General features: G+C 43.3%; 1 protein-coding gene and 1 non-coding gene across 3 annotated transcripts in view; one reads left to right on the top strand and one right to left on the bottom strand.

Annotated features, from left to right (window-relative positions):
• The window catches only part of PAFAH2 (platelet activating factor acetylhydrolase 2), a 48,527-nt gene that overhangs the window by 18,023 nt on the left and 15,975 nt on the right, over window positions 1–14,529 (top strand). For both annotated transcript variants that reach the window (XM_043909307.1, XM_043909306.1), the window contains exons 2-7: window positions 1,327–1,468; window positions 2,428–2,581; window positions 3,381–3,477; window positions 10,907–10,975; window positions 11,340–11,481; window positions 12,395–12,508. In XM_043909307.1, the coding sequence (XP_043765242.1) occupies window positions 1,379–1,468; window positions 2,428–2,581; window positions 3,381–3,477; window positions 10,907–10,975; window positions 11,340–11,481; window positions 12,395–12,508 (666 nt within the window). In that variant the 5' untranslated portion in view covers window positions 1,327–1,378. The remainder of the gene's footprint in view (window positions 1–1,326; window positions 1,469–2,427; window positions 2,582–3,380; window positions 3,478–10,906; window positions 10,976–11,339; window positions 11,482–12,394; window positions 12,509–14,529) is intronic.
• LOC122699058 lies at window positions 4,795–4,903 on the bottom strand. The gene has a single exon (XR_006342544.1). It is a non-coding gene; the product is annotated as a U6 spliceosomal RNA (small nuclear RNA).

The following is a 14,529-nucleotide window of genomic DNA, read 5'->3' as shown; positions in this document are numbered from 1 at the left end:
ATGAGCTAACAATTCATATCCCAGGGGATTATTATAAGGATTTCATTAAATAATGCGTGTATGTGAAGCCCTTGCTGCAGTTCCTGGCACAGAGTAAGCGTGCTGCTGGTGGTGATGTAATTGAAGAGGGAGGGAGAGCCAGTGGCGTTAGTCCCGTTTTAAAAAGTAACCTCGACTTCCCTGGTGGTCCAGTGGTTAAGACTCCATGCTCCCAATGCAGGGGCCTGGTCAGGGGCGCTAGATCTCACATGCTGCAGCTAAGACCCGGCATGGTCAAAAAAAAAAAAAAAAAAGACATCCTTGTTTTAAAAAAACAAACAAGAAGCAATCAAGTTATAGGAATGCTTTCTAGTCAGAGCATGCACGCCTGCCACGTGGGAGGCTCCTGTTTGATCTCCTGCCCACATTATACTCTAACCTTTAATTTCTGGCCCTTTCTGCTCCTACATTATGTCCTTTATAAAAATGCTTCCCTCTCCCCTGCCTCTAAAATCTTCCTCATATTTAAGACCCAGATAAGTGCCTTTTATAGTTTATAGTTTAGGTCAGTGATTTTGTATGTATGTCATTGAGTCTCCCCACTAGCAGGATCAGTGTGGGTTAAGAGCTCAGGTCTAGATTAGACAGACCTGAGTTTGCCACCTAGAAGCAACGTGACTTGGGAAAGTTATTCAACCTCTTCATGCCCTAGTTTTCTTGGTTGTAAAACAGGGTCTAAATAGTACCTTCCTCAGATGGTTGTTGAGAGGATGAAATGACTCAGAGTATGTAAAAGTCTTAGGTCAGTGCTGACACATAGTAAATAATAGATGTTAGTGGTTGTTTTTGTTGTTCTTAGCCTCCTGAGGACAGGGTCTGTGTTATGTTCTCTGCCCAGTTGCTGCTGTGCTGGGCACATAGTGCTAAATGAACACTTGTTAGTGGGTTTTGAGGGGTATGGAGGCTTCCTTTCCATGATCTTCTCCTCACCTCTCCACCAATAGCAACAGAAAAAGCAGCCCCCTAGACTTGGGTTTGATCCCTGTGTTGGGAAGATCCCCAGGAGGATCCCACTCCAGTATTCTTGCCTGGAGAATCCCCATGGACAGAGGAGCCTGGCTACAGTCCATGGGGTTGCAAAGGGTCAGACACCACTGAGTGACTAAGCATAGCACAGCAAACCTTAGTGAGGGCAGTGTAGCAAGGTGGATGATTGAAAGATCGGCTGAGTCACTGGCAGGGAGGAGGAGTGATAGGAGGGGTAGAGAGGGGTGGCTGATGACATGAATAAGCAACAGGAAGCTGAGAGGAAACCAGCAAGAGGCTGTTCTGTGTTCCACCCTCCAGCCATCAAGTTCAGCCACTGCCCAAGTCGTTGTTCAGTTCAGCTGGTGATGAGATGGGGGTCAACCAGTCCGTGAGCTTTCCACCTGTCACGGGACCCCACCTCGTAGGCTGTGGGGATGTGATGGAGGGTCAGAGCCTCCAGGTAAGTGTCTCCAGCACGTCCCCGCTGCGTCTGTCAGCAAGTCTGATGATGTAATTCCAGCTAGGGGAAACCTGAGTTAGAGCTGGTCTGGATTTGATCATCGAGTGCCCAAGTCTCTTTCCCCTGAACTTTTCTCCTCTTTTCAATTAAAAACATCTCCGTAGACAAGAGATGATGGTTTCTTTTTCCCAACTTGGAGGAACTGGGGCCTCTAACTTCAAACGTAGCTCTCTGATGTCATGAGAGCAGGTGCCTGATCCTGGAAAGGTTTTGGATCTCGCCCTAATCTGAGTGTATGAGAGGAGGAGCAGTGGGCTATGTACCCATTGACCTTTGATTCCCTGGCCCCACATAGGAAGACAGTCTCCTTTTTCTTCTCTTCTGCTGTCATCTGTTCCCCCCTCCTACTTTAGTCCGAGACTTTCCCTCCTTCAGTTCCTAGGTCATTCTCGGCTGGCCCTTGAACTCTCCCTCTCCCTTGTGAGAGGCATTTACTCCCCTGTAGAATGAATGTGCTGCTGCTGCTTCCCAGGGGCCAGGCTCCAGGGTTGCCCTGGATGCCACCAATGTCACCCCATTCAACACAAGAGCTACTCCTTCACTTCTGGGGCTCCTCCAGGCCTGGGCTTCTGGCCAAATTGAAATCTTTTGATAGCCCAAGCACTGGAAATATTTTAGTACCCCTCCGATGTAATTCAAAATACAGTTGGCTGTTTTGAAATAACATAAGCCTTACATGAATGCTGAACATAAAATTGCTTCTTTCTGGGTTTTCTGAGTGTAAAATTCAGGTATGTGAATTGAAGGTAAAGTTTCCCAGTTTTTTTTTTTTAAATTTAGTTTCCCTGTTTTAGTACTTGACTGGTACCCCCAAACAATTGCTGATCGTGTCCATTGGGAAACGTAGCCATGCTTTGGCTTCTTGCTCTGAGCAGCTGCTGTCTTTATTTTTCTTACAGGGTAGCTTCTTTCGACTGTTCTACCCCTGCCAAGAGGCAGAGGAGACCTCGGAGCAGCCCCTGTGGATTCCCCGCTATGAGTACTGCGCTGGCCTGGCCGAATACCTGAAATTTAATAAGCGCTGGGGGGGTTTGCTGTTCAACCTGGCTGTGGGTAAGAGCTGGTCTCACCCCTGGATGCTCTCCCAGCTGCTTGATTATGTCCCTTGGAGATCCCCAGGCAGACACAGTACCTTATAGTCTGTGTTGTCCAGCCCTTTTGTAGTGGGGCATCCGTTAGTCAGTGTGGTATGGAGAGTGGAGAGAATTACAAACCTAAGAGCTTTAGTTATAGGGTTAGACTGCCCTGGATTCGAATCCAGTCCTTATCCTTTACTAGCGTGGGGCTTGGGCCAGTTACTTAATGTGTCTGAATATGTACCTTTGTAGGAGTGTAATGTCGGACGTATATAAAAGATGCACTCTAGTGCTGTGCTTGGGATGTAGAATGTATTCCATAGGTGGCAGCTATTACTCATTTATCCAGAATGCATTATTTCCCTCTGTGTCAGCTATAATGTAGATTAAAGGAACACTCTTGACCACCAAGGAGCATACCGTCTCCTGCAGTTACCCCTCTAGCTCCTCCCTCTTCGGGGTGAGATCACACTGAGTCATCCACTTCCCCCAAAGACCATTAGGAATTTTGCCCACTGCCTTAGCATCTCAGGGATTTACCCTGTAAGTTGTTCAGTACTTCCCGTTTGGATTTTTTTTCCCATTTTCTGTTGTGTTCATGCTCCCGAGGAGAGAAAAAGGAAAAGAATAAATAACTGATTGTCCTGGGCTGCTCGGGTGAACGCTGGGTCTCTTGAGAGGAGGGCCATTGGGTTCCCACCATGCTTCTGCCCAGGCTGCCCTTGGGATTACAGTTTGGTGGCAGCCAGAGATTCTATATCCCATGTCTCTACTAGGATCTTGTCGCCTGCCTGTTAGCTGGAATGGCCCCTTTAAGACAAAGGACTCTGGATACCCCTTGATCATCTTCTCTCATGGCATGGGAGCCTTCAGGTAAGAGTTGCTCTCCCCCAGACCTTGTCACATTCCTCGCCTGGTTGCAGCTTCTGACTCTCAGCATGTTCTCAAAAGGCAGAGATACCCATATTTCCATCTGTCAGCTGTCTTATCTATCATCTGCTTCATCCCAAAGCACTGGGTCCACCTTTTTTAGAAGGTCTTCCCCAAGCCCTTTTTACCTGGTGGAGCCTTTCAGCAACCTTCATATCTTTCCCTTCTCTTGTTCTAGCATTTATATAAATACTTGTTTTAGCCTTCTTCTCCTATAACAGCCCAGAAGTGCTTGAAGGAGCTTGAGCTTTATGTTCAGAGAGTCAATTATTCAACATGCATCGGGGACAGCAGTGATGAAGACAGACTCGCTCCCTGCTCCCGTGGAGCTTGCAGCCTCAGCTGTTGATCTCAGCCATACCACTGTGCTATGTGAACTCAGGACCATGGTAGGAGTCTCTGAGCCTAGATTAACTCATCTGTCAAACAGACTCAGATGAGGCACCAGGTGAGGACTCAGACAGGCACCGAGTAGGTGCACACTTATGCCTGTACTCCTCTCCATCTCTCTGCATGGAGGATTGTGGGGTGATGAACTGCAAGATCCCCTTCATCATACTTCAGGGAACGCTGGCCTAAGTTTTACAAGACAGTGAAACCGTGAAAGTGAAAGTCACTCAGTCGTGTCCCAGCTTTTTGCGACCCTATGGACTATACAGTCTGTGGAATTCTCCAGGCCAGAATACTGGAGTGGATAGCCTTTCCCTTCTCCAGGGGATCTTCCCAACCCAGGGTTCGAACCCAGGTCTCTCGCATTTTGGGCAAATTCTTTACCAGCTGAGCTACAAGGGAAGCCCAAGAATACTGGTGTGGGTAGCCTATCCCTTCTCCAGCGGATCTTTCTGACTCAGGAATTGAACCAGGGTCTCCTGCATTGCAGGCAGATTCTTTACCAACTGAGATAACAGGAAGCCCTTACAAGTCAGTATCCATTCAGAATTCTCCCCATGAACTCTTATTTCTGCCCCTTGGTGTGTTTTGTAGTTATGTATTAACTACTGTGCATGTAGTTCTTGTTTAAGCTTGTGAATATTCTCACTGTATGTTCATTCATCAACATGTTAAGTCTAGTTTATGTCCAAGAGTGTTACACAACATCATCTATTTTTGCCTTAACACAGCCCACCTCCACTGGAATGACTGTCTACACTGTAGCCAGGGAGCTCTATTTTATTTTATTTATTTATTTTTTGATGGTTTAGTATGGTTTATTAAGCTGTGCCTTAGTACAGATGCTGGGTCTTGCCCATGGTGCTCTTAAAAAATATGGAACGCTTCACGAATTTGCGTGTCATCCTTGCACAGGGGCCATGCTAATCTTCTCTTGTATCGTTCCAATTTTTAGTATATGTGCTGCCAAAGCGAGCACTCTATTTTATTTTATTATTATTATTTTTTGCTTTGGCATATTCCTGCTCTGAGGAACATCAGTAAGTTCTTTTTATTTATTTAAAAAGTTATTTATTTTTAATTGGAGGATAGTTGCTTTACAATATTTTGTTGGCTTTTGCCATACATCAACATGAATCAGCCATAGGTATACAAATGTCCCCCCCCTTTAAGCCTGCCTCCCACCTCCCTCCCTGTCCCACCCCTCTAGGTTGTCACAGAGCATGAGCTTTGGGTTCCTGTGTCATTCAGCAAATTCCCAATGGCTATCTATTTTGCTTATGGTCATGTATATGTTTCAGTGCTACTTTCTCAAATCATCCCACCTCCCTCCCCAACTGTGTCCAAAAGTCTGTTCTCTACGTCTGCATCTCCATCGCTGCCCTGTTGATAGGTTCATCAGTACCACCCTTCCAAGTCAGTATCCATTCAGAATTCTCCCCATGAATTCTTATTTCTGCACCTAGGTGTATTCCATATATATATATATGTTAGTATATGATATTTGTCTTTCTCTTTCTGACTTACTTCACTTTGTATAATAGGCTCTAGGTTCGTCCACCTCATTAGAACCAACTCAGATGCATTCCTTTTTATATTTAATAGCCCTTTGAACTTAATTCAGCTCTTGTCATGATCTTATCTGAAGGCAGGTACAGGGCAAAGTTTCTGGCCTCATTCCTTGTGACTTGCCCACCTCCAGCTTTCCAGACAAACAGCCCTAAAGGTACTATGTTAGTTTCTGCCTCAAGAGTTTTTGAGTTTTTTTCTTTGTTTGAAGATACTGGAATTTTTATTTTATTTTTTTGTCTTTGAGACATGCTCTATTTTTAAAATTAGATTATAAAATTTTATTTAATTAAATATTATAAAATATTTAATAAAATAAATACTTTAAAATAAAATAAATTATAAAATTTTAATTAATTATAAAAATTCTATTTTTTAGATTAGAGTACAGTTGATGAACAGTATAGCATTAGTTTGAGGAGTACAGCAAAGCAATTCAGTTATACATATACATATACATGTATCTATTCTTTTTCAAATTTCTTTTCTTAGGTTGTTATATAACATTGAGCAGATTTCCCTGTGCTATACAGTAGGTTCTTGTTGCTTACCCATTTTAGATAAAGCAGTGTGTACATGTAAATCCCAAACTCCCTAACTATCCCTTTCCCCCTGGTAACCAAAACTTTGTTTTTTAAATCTGTGAGTCTGTTTTGTAAATAAGTTCATTTGTATCTTTTTTTTGTTTTAAGATTCCACATATAATTAACAGTATTTCTTTGTCTTACTGAGAGGGTAACAGGCAGAAGGCCAGGGATCTCCAAATGGAGGAAATAGGTGGCAAGTGTCAGACATTTTTTATCTCTCTCTTAAGCGGCAGGAGGAAACAAACTACAAGTGTTAGATTTTTTCCCCTTCTCTATACAAGTTTAAAAAGAGGTATCTTTTAAAATTCTGTGTTGCCATGAGGGCACCTGGTTCCACCAGAACTTTAGTTCAGTTGTTCAGTCGTGTCCAATTCTTTCTGACCCCATGGACTGCAGCGGCCAGGCCTCCCTGTCCATTGCCAACTCTTGGAGCTTACTCAAACCCATGTTCATTGAGTCAGTGATGCCATCCAACCATCTCCTCCTCTGTCGTCCCCTTCTCCTCCTGCCCTCAATCTTTCCCAGCATCAGGGTCTTTTCAAATGAGTCAGTTCTTCGCATCAGGTGACCAAAGTATTGGAGTTTCAGCTTCAGCATCAGTCCTTCCAATGAATATTCAGGACTCATCTCCTTTAGGATGGACTGGTTTGATCTCCTTGCAGTCCAAGGGACTCTCAAGAGTCTTCAACACCACAGTTCAAAAGCATCAGTTCTTCAGCGCTCAGCTTTCTTTATAATCCAACTCTCACAGAACTTATCTTTTCTCAAACCTTGAACTAACCAGTGCTTTTTTCTTATGGAAATGTTTGTCTTAAGTTATGTTAATGAACCATGTATTTACTCTAGACTCTGTCTTCTAGTTGGTACCGCCTAAGACTCAGAACCAGTTTATTTTACTCATGCAAATGTTCTCTTAAGCTATGTTAATGAGGCTGTTTTGCTTGGAAACCTGCCTTTCTTCAAGATTCCTGTCAATCATTTTATGGCCCCAACAACTCACCTTGTGCCTATATGTTATCTCAAAATGCATGTTGTAGGTGAAGGGCCTGATGCCATTCTCTGAGTTTCTCTAATTAGCAGACTGCTAGTAGCTGTATAACATTTGGCTAAAGACTAGCAGGGGGGCACTCTTTCTACCCCCTTCTGAGGTCTACATCAGAAGGTTTCTCTATCTCTTTTCTACTTTAATAAAACTACTACACAAAAGCTTTGAGTGATCAAGCCTCATCACTGGCCCTGGATTGAATTCTTCTCCTCCAGAAGCCAAGAATCCCGGCATCTTTCACGGCTCAGCAACAACCTTTCACTACTTCACTCAGTCCATCCATGATGCTGCAAATGTCTGCCTTAGGGTTTTCATCTGTGCTGTGCTCTGTGGCTGTTCCCTTTGCTTGGAGTATTTCCTGTTCTGTTCCTCTCTTCTTCTCCCCACCTTTAGTCTTTTGCCTGGCTAATTTCAAATTACCTTCAGGTTCTTAGTTTGGGTGTCACCTTCTTAGGGACACCCATCCTGACATGCTTTCATAAGACCATCTGTTCTTCTCAGTACTTAACATAATTATAATGAATTAATTGTTTATATGATTATTCTTTAAAATATGTCTTTTTTACTAGATTGTAAGCTCCATGAAGGCAGAGACCATGTCTGTCTTCTCTCTTTCCTGATATCTAGGGCAGTACCTGGAAAACAGTATTTTCCCAATAAATATTTGTTTTGCTAGGTTCCATACATTCAGCAGATTTCTGTTGAGCACCTGCTCTGTGCCAGTTTCTTGGCATGAAAAAAAGGTGGGACATATAGAAATAAAACAAATCAAGGAATTTAATCCACAGGAGACTGCATCTAGATGCACATAATTATAGTCTATGGCAGGAAGTGGAGAGCAGATGTAGAGATGTGGCTAGAAGGACAGCAAGATGGTTTTCAGTGTTGCTTTTCTTATTCAGTAAATTTACTACCTACAATGTGTGAGGGCCTATGCTGTGGCTGGGTGTTCAGTAGTGAATAAGATAGAGTCCCTGCCTTCAGATTGTAGTCTAGTGGAGAAAAGAAGCTAAGAAATACTCTTTCCTAAGCTCACAGGTATTTTCTCGAGAGAACAGGTGAGTGCATGACTTTAGCGTAGTCTTTTTGGTCTAAGACTTTGTCTTGAGGTTTCACATCTAAATAGACTTGGGTGAATCAATTATAAATACTCTTCATTAACCGTAGTGAAATTCCAATAAAAATAGGCAGGGAGGTAAAGGGTCATGGTTTCCTCTCATTGTATCTATGGTTAATTCAGGATCTGAAATCCTTCTCATGGGTCACAGACTTGTGACTTTCTATCCCAGGGAGGTGTGTGTATTTTTAAATATTACCTAACCATTTGTAATGTGCCTCTGTCTTCTTTGGTTCCCACATAGTCTTGTGAGGTAGGTGGGTGGAAGAATATTTTACAGATGAACAAACCAACTCTGAAAGGTGGACTTGCTCAAGGTTACAGTCTGAACTGGGGAGGGATCAGAAATCTCTAGCTCTTAAATCCTGTTCATTGCCTCCCCAGGAGAAGTGAGAGAAGGTGAAAAGAAATTTAAGTAACTGACCTTCCTGAATCAGTTAGGGTATAGGCAAGTTGTAGTTAATAGAAAAACTCCAAACAATAGTGACCTAAATAATATAAAGTTTATTTTTTGCTCAGATAAAGTAAAACTAGACAGAGCTAATATGGTAGTTCTATAAAGTAAAAAAGCAGACTTCTTTTATAATCTTACTCTGTGTGTGTGGCTTCTGCTTCTAAGAATATATCATGACCTAGAGAGGTTGCTTAGCTCTAGCCATTACATCCACAGTCCATGCTATAGGAAGGGAGAACTCTCCTGAAAGTTCTATATATAACACAACTGCTTACATACCATTGACTAGAGCTGCCCTGTCTGTTATGGTAACGTCTAGCCACATGTGTCTTGAATATTTGAAGTATGACTGGTCCAAACTGAGATATGCTGTAAGCATAAAACACACACTGGATTTCAAAGACTTCATATGAAAAAAAAAAAGATAGTGCAATAAAATACTTTGTTAATTTAAAAATCTTGATTATATGTTGAAGTAATAATGTTGTAGCTATATTGGGTTATTAACCATCCAGGCTGATGCTTCTTCCTGGAAGACTTTACCAGAGCCTTTACAAGATATTGTCTAAAGAGACTCTGGGGCACAGGTTTTGGAGTCAAAAAGCCCCAGTGTAAAGTTTGACTCTACCACTCACTTAGCTATGTAACCTTGGGCAGATACTTGGCCTTTTGGACCCTTGGTTTCTTTCTATGTAAAGAGATAACAATGTGTGTTTGTGAAAAGAGCTCTTATCATAGAAAGTACTCATAAAGAAGTCACTGTTATTATACACACACACACACACACACACACACCATTTTATAAATTTACCATTCTCATTCATACAATGGAATGTTACATGGCTTTAAAAAAAATCACACCACAGGAAAATATTAACTGGCATAAGAAGACATTCATACTGTTTTGCTAAATGAAAAAAAAGGCCACAAAATAGCTCACATTACATAATAACATTATTGTTTTTTAAATACATTTTTAAAAGAACTGGAAGGACAAACATCAAAATATCCAAAAAATTCTGTTTCTTTTCACTATTTAAAAATATATCTACTAGAAAATTTTAAATCACTTAGAGTAGCATTACATTCCTGTTGCTATACTAGAGCTTAGTCACGTAGACGAACCTGGCTACAGAGAGGCCGGGAAATGTCACTGTGACCCACGAGAGTGTCTTCAGCTGAAACTTCAGTTCAGTTCGGTTCAGTCGCTCAGTCGTGTCCGACTGTTTGCGACCCCATGAATCGCAGCACGCCAGGCCTCCCTGTCCATCACCAACTCCCGGAGTTTACTCAAACTCATGCCCCTCAAGTCGGTGATGCCATCCAGCCATCTCATCCTCTGTCGTCCCCTTCTCCTCCTGCCCCCAATCCCTCGTAGCATCAGGGTCTTTTCCAGTGAGTCAGCTCTTCGCATCAGGTGGCCAAAGTATTGGAGTTTCAGCTTCAGCGTCAGTCCTTCCAATGAACACCCAGGACTGATCTTCAGGATGGACTGGCTGGATCTGCTTGCAGTCCAAGGGACTCTCAAGAGTCTTCTCCAACACCACAGTTCAAAAGCTGAAAATTAGATTCTGTTATTAAGGAGGAAGGGGAAAATAGGTGTTTGGAGTAGGCAATTAGCAGGGTCTGCCATATTTTTTTTTTTTGAATGTTGGAGGACAGACCAAAAGAACCCACACGCTAAATCACAGATGCATATTTGCATGTTAAAAAGTAGCCAGAGTCCCTGTCCTCAAGAAGCTTACCAACTAATTTGGGAGATGTACAATATACAGAGGGAATAGAAACCCACTCCTGTATTCTTGCCTGGAGAACCCTGTGGACAGAGGAGCCTGGCAGGGTGTGGTCCATAGGGTTGCAAAGAGTCAGACGCAACTGAAGCGACTTGGCATGCAGCATGCGCAATATATAGACAATAAAAAAGCAATTGTTTGAAGTAGCCAAACTGTATTGGGGTTGGGATGAGGGAGATGTATGGGGTTGCAAAACATGGTGGATCAATCTGCACATGCTCCCTGGAGGAGGACACTTGGAGCTTTGGTGAGAGTTGGGGTGTGTTGTCTGGGGAAAGCTCCTGAAGAAGGGCTGCTGCAGATGAAGCTTCCTCCATTCCATCTTTTCTGATGGCTACTAGCAGAGCATGTTTGGACGGGAGGCTAAGGGCAGGCCATTCTTTGATCACTTCTCTCGGTTCCTTCCTGGATCTCTAGGACACTGTATTCGGCCTTCTGCATGGAGCTGGCTTCTCGTGGCTTTGTGGTTGCTGTACCAGAGCACAGGTGAGGATGACAGTCACAGCGAACCATCATGGGTCAGGTGCCTGCCGTCCTGGGCTTGGGTATAGGCTAGTTTCCTGTGGATATATTATTTCCAGTCCTAGTGTTAGGCAAGGTAGGGATTATATCCATTTTAAAACATGAGGACACCAGGGTTCAAAGATATTGACTAACATTGCTGAAAGTGACACAGCTGAATTGGGGTTCAAACCCAGGTCAGTCCCCCAAATCCCCATGTTTTTCTACTCTCCTATGTATGCCCCCTATCTTTTTCGCATTTAGCTAGAGGATAAGCTAGACTGGCTTGGCTGAAAAGGAGGATTTGGTAAAGGGGAGAGATAAGTCCCTGGGGGCACATGTGTTGCAGGGATGGGTCAGCTGCGGCCACCTGTTTCTGCAAGCAGACCCCAGAGGAGAACCAGCCTGACGATGAGGCCCTGGAGGAGGAATGGATCCCCCACCGTCAAATTGAGGAAGGGGAGAAGGAATTCTATGTTCGGAACTACCAGGTAGGCTTATGCCAATAGGGAGGGAGAGTTTACTAAGCCTGTCTTCTGTATAAGACACTCACTAAGAAGACTTTGAACTCACTTCTTTTGAAATCTCACTCAGAGTGGTCCTGAGCTCGTCACAGCTGAGAAATGAGGTCTTAATCAAAACTCTTAACAATTGCAAGTGACAGAAACCCAACTCAAGCTTGTTCCACAAAAGGAGAATTGGTTGGTTTACATAGCAGACTGTAGGAAGGACGGGACCACTGGAACCACTGTTGTTTCTGTCCCCTTGCTGGTTGGTCTCATCTACTAACTGGCTTACCTTACGAGGTTGCATGTCCGCCCTCACCATCTAAGAGAATAGGGTTGTTTGGGGGTTGTCCCCAATTTCTTCCCCAAGATATAATATAAAAGATCCTGGATAGAGACTCTTAGGCTGGGGAGAAGTACCAAAATATGAAGTTCCCATCAGAAATGCATTGCTAGATTTTTGGTGAGGGGCAATCCTCAGAAGTCAAGGTTAATAGAAGTAAGGGTGGATGAGTACTAGCAGACAAAAGCAGTAGACATATGCTATAAATGGGCAAGCAGAATCCAGTATAGGGTTGAAAATAGGAACCCTTTTATGTCCTTTTGTTTTTGAGATGCTTTCATATGCCACACAGTATACCCATATTACACCTCTGTTTGCCATGGAAAGGTAGGTAGAGTCTGAATAGCTGGGTTGACTCCATTGTGCTGATAGGTGGGGCTGACGTGAGTGGCTGTGAGGGAGCTGAGGCTTTCTCGGGATGTGGGGCCCGCAGTGCTTGCTGAGATGTGGGTGGGCACACCATCCCTGCATTCTTCCTTGGCTCTGAGGGGGACTGAGATTCCCACTGGATGGCTGTGTGGCATTCCACTCCCACCGGGACTGTCTCTGTTGCAGGTGCATCAGAGGGTAAGCGAGTGTGTGAGGGTGTTGAAGATCCTACAAGAAGTCACTGCTGGGCAGACCGTTCTCAACATTTTGCCTGGCGGGTTGGATCTGATGACCTTGAAGGTATGGCAGAAGTTGGTATGACCTGGAACATTTTTTATTCATCAAGACTTTCTTGGTTACAAATAACAGAAACCTAACTCACTAGCTTCAACCAAAAGATAATTTATTGGCTCAAATAAGTAGGAAGACCAAAGGCAGATTGGCTTTAGGCCAGTGTAGCTAGATCCAGGGTCTCAAGCATTGTCATCAAAGCTCTTGGCACTGTCTCCCTTCTCCTGGCTCAGCTCCATTCTGTGTATATGGGCTTCATTCTCACCAGACTCTCTCCATCAGGCAAGAAAGGTGGTTGCTGGCATTCCAAGCCTGCATTTCAACTCAGCTGTAGATTTAAAAGGAAAAGAGACTTTTTAGCTTCCAGTGATCTGGAAAGGCCATGGCTCTGCTTGGGTCATATGCCCATTCTGAGCCAGTCACTATGTCAGAGGGATAGGGTATTCTGGTTGGCCTGCCTAGGTTATACACCCAGTTCTGCATTAGGGGAACCTGAGCACCAGGGCTGACAGTCCGTTGGGGCCACGCAGGAAAGGGAGAGATGGTTCATTCACACAGGAAGGCCTGTGGAGCTGCAGACACTGTGCGTCTACTGCAGGCTTGTTCCTTCTCTTAAGGGACTCCTAAGAACCCCTGGGAGGAGAGAAGCTATCCCTGCTATGAAATTTGGTGCCTATAAAAGTATATTTTCCTCCCCCATCCTATCCTTTTCCCCATAGTCTGAAAAGTAGCTCAGCCTTTATTTAGAGAGCCAAGAAAGCACACATAAGCATGAAAGAAAATGAAACAGAATTTTTTGATGTTGGTCCTTCTAGGTCTTTTAAAAATGCTTTTAAAAAAACAATAATGTTATTATTTAATATAAGCTGGTTTGTGGCCTTTTTTTCATTTAGCAAGACAGTATGAATGTCTTCTTATGCCAGTTAATATTTTCCTGTGGTGTGATTTTTTAATAGCCATGTAACATTCCATTGTATGAATGAGAATCATAAATTTATAAAATGGTTTGTATGTATATGTATGTATATATATATATATGTATATATAATAACAGTGAGTCCTTTATGAATACTTTCTATGATAAGAGCTCTTTTCACCAACACACATTGTTATATCTTAACATAGAAAGAAACCAAGGGTCCAATAGGCCAAGTATCTGCCCAAGGTTACATAGCTAAGTGAGTGGTAGAGTCAAACTTTACACTGGGGCTTTTTGACTCTGAAACCTGTGTCCCAGAGTCTTTTTAGACAATATCTTTTAAAGGCTCTGGTAAAGTCTTCCAGGAAGAAGCATCAGCCTGGATAGCCAATAAGTAAGGCAGGACCTGAAATCCAGAGAGCTTTACCAGCGTGTGTTGTCAGTTCCCACTGGAGAAGCAGGCCCCAGGCACTGCAGTTCAGGCCTGTGGGCCTGAAACAGGCATCGGGGAATGGCAGGCTACAGGTAGCTGGATTAGTTCCAGAGGCAGCCTTTTGGAGAAATAGAGAATTTAAAAAAAAAAAAAAAAAGCTAAGAAAGGGATTCCCTAATATTCAGTGGCTGGGACTCCATGCTCCCAATGCACGGGGCCCAGGTTCGATCCCTGGTCCAGAAACTAGATCCCATGTGTCGCAACTGAGAGTCACATGCCTCAACTAGAACGTCTGGCATATTGCAACTAAGACCTGGTGCAGCCAAGTAAATAAAATAAATATTAAGAAAAAAAAAAAAAAAGCTAAGTAAATTTTCATCTGTCAGATTGGGCAAGATCCAAAAATTGATTACTCACCCTGTTGGCAAAGCTGTGGGGAAGTAGGCGCTGCTCTGTAACTGGTGTGAGTGCAGCTTGTCCCTTGCAGGGCAGTTTGGCAATAGCTGTCAGCAGCACAGATGCAGATTGTGTTGGACCCAGCCATTTCCAATGCTGGGAATTTATTTTACGTATCCTTGCACACTTGCGACATGATGTATGTACAAGGTTATTCATCCCAGTGTCGTGTGTTGTAACAGAAGATTGATATAGTATCCTAAATGTTCACCCATAAGTGAG

Source organism: Cervus elaphus, chromosome 8, assembly GCF_910594005.1.
Source record: "Cervus elaphus chromosome 8, mCerEla1.1, whole genome shotgun sequence".
Taxonomy (NCBI): Eukaryota; Metazoa; Chordata; class Mammalia; order Artiodactyla; family Cervidae; genus Cervus; species Cervus elaphus.
This window is presented reverse-complemented; position numbering and strand designations above follow the sequence as displayed.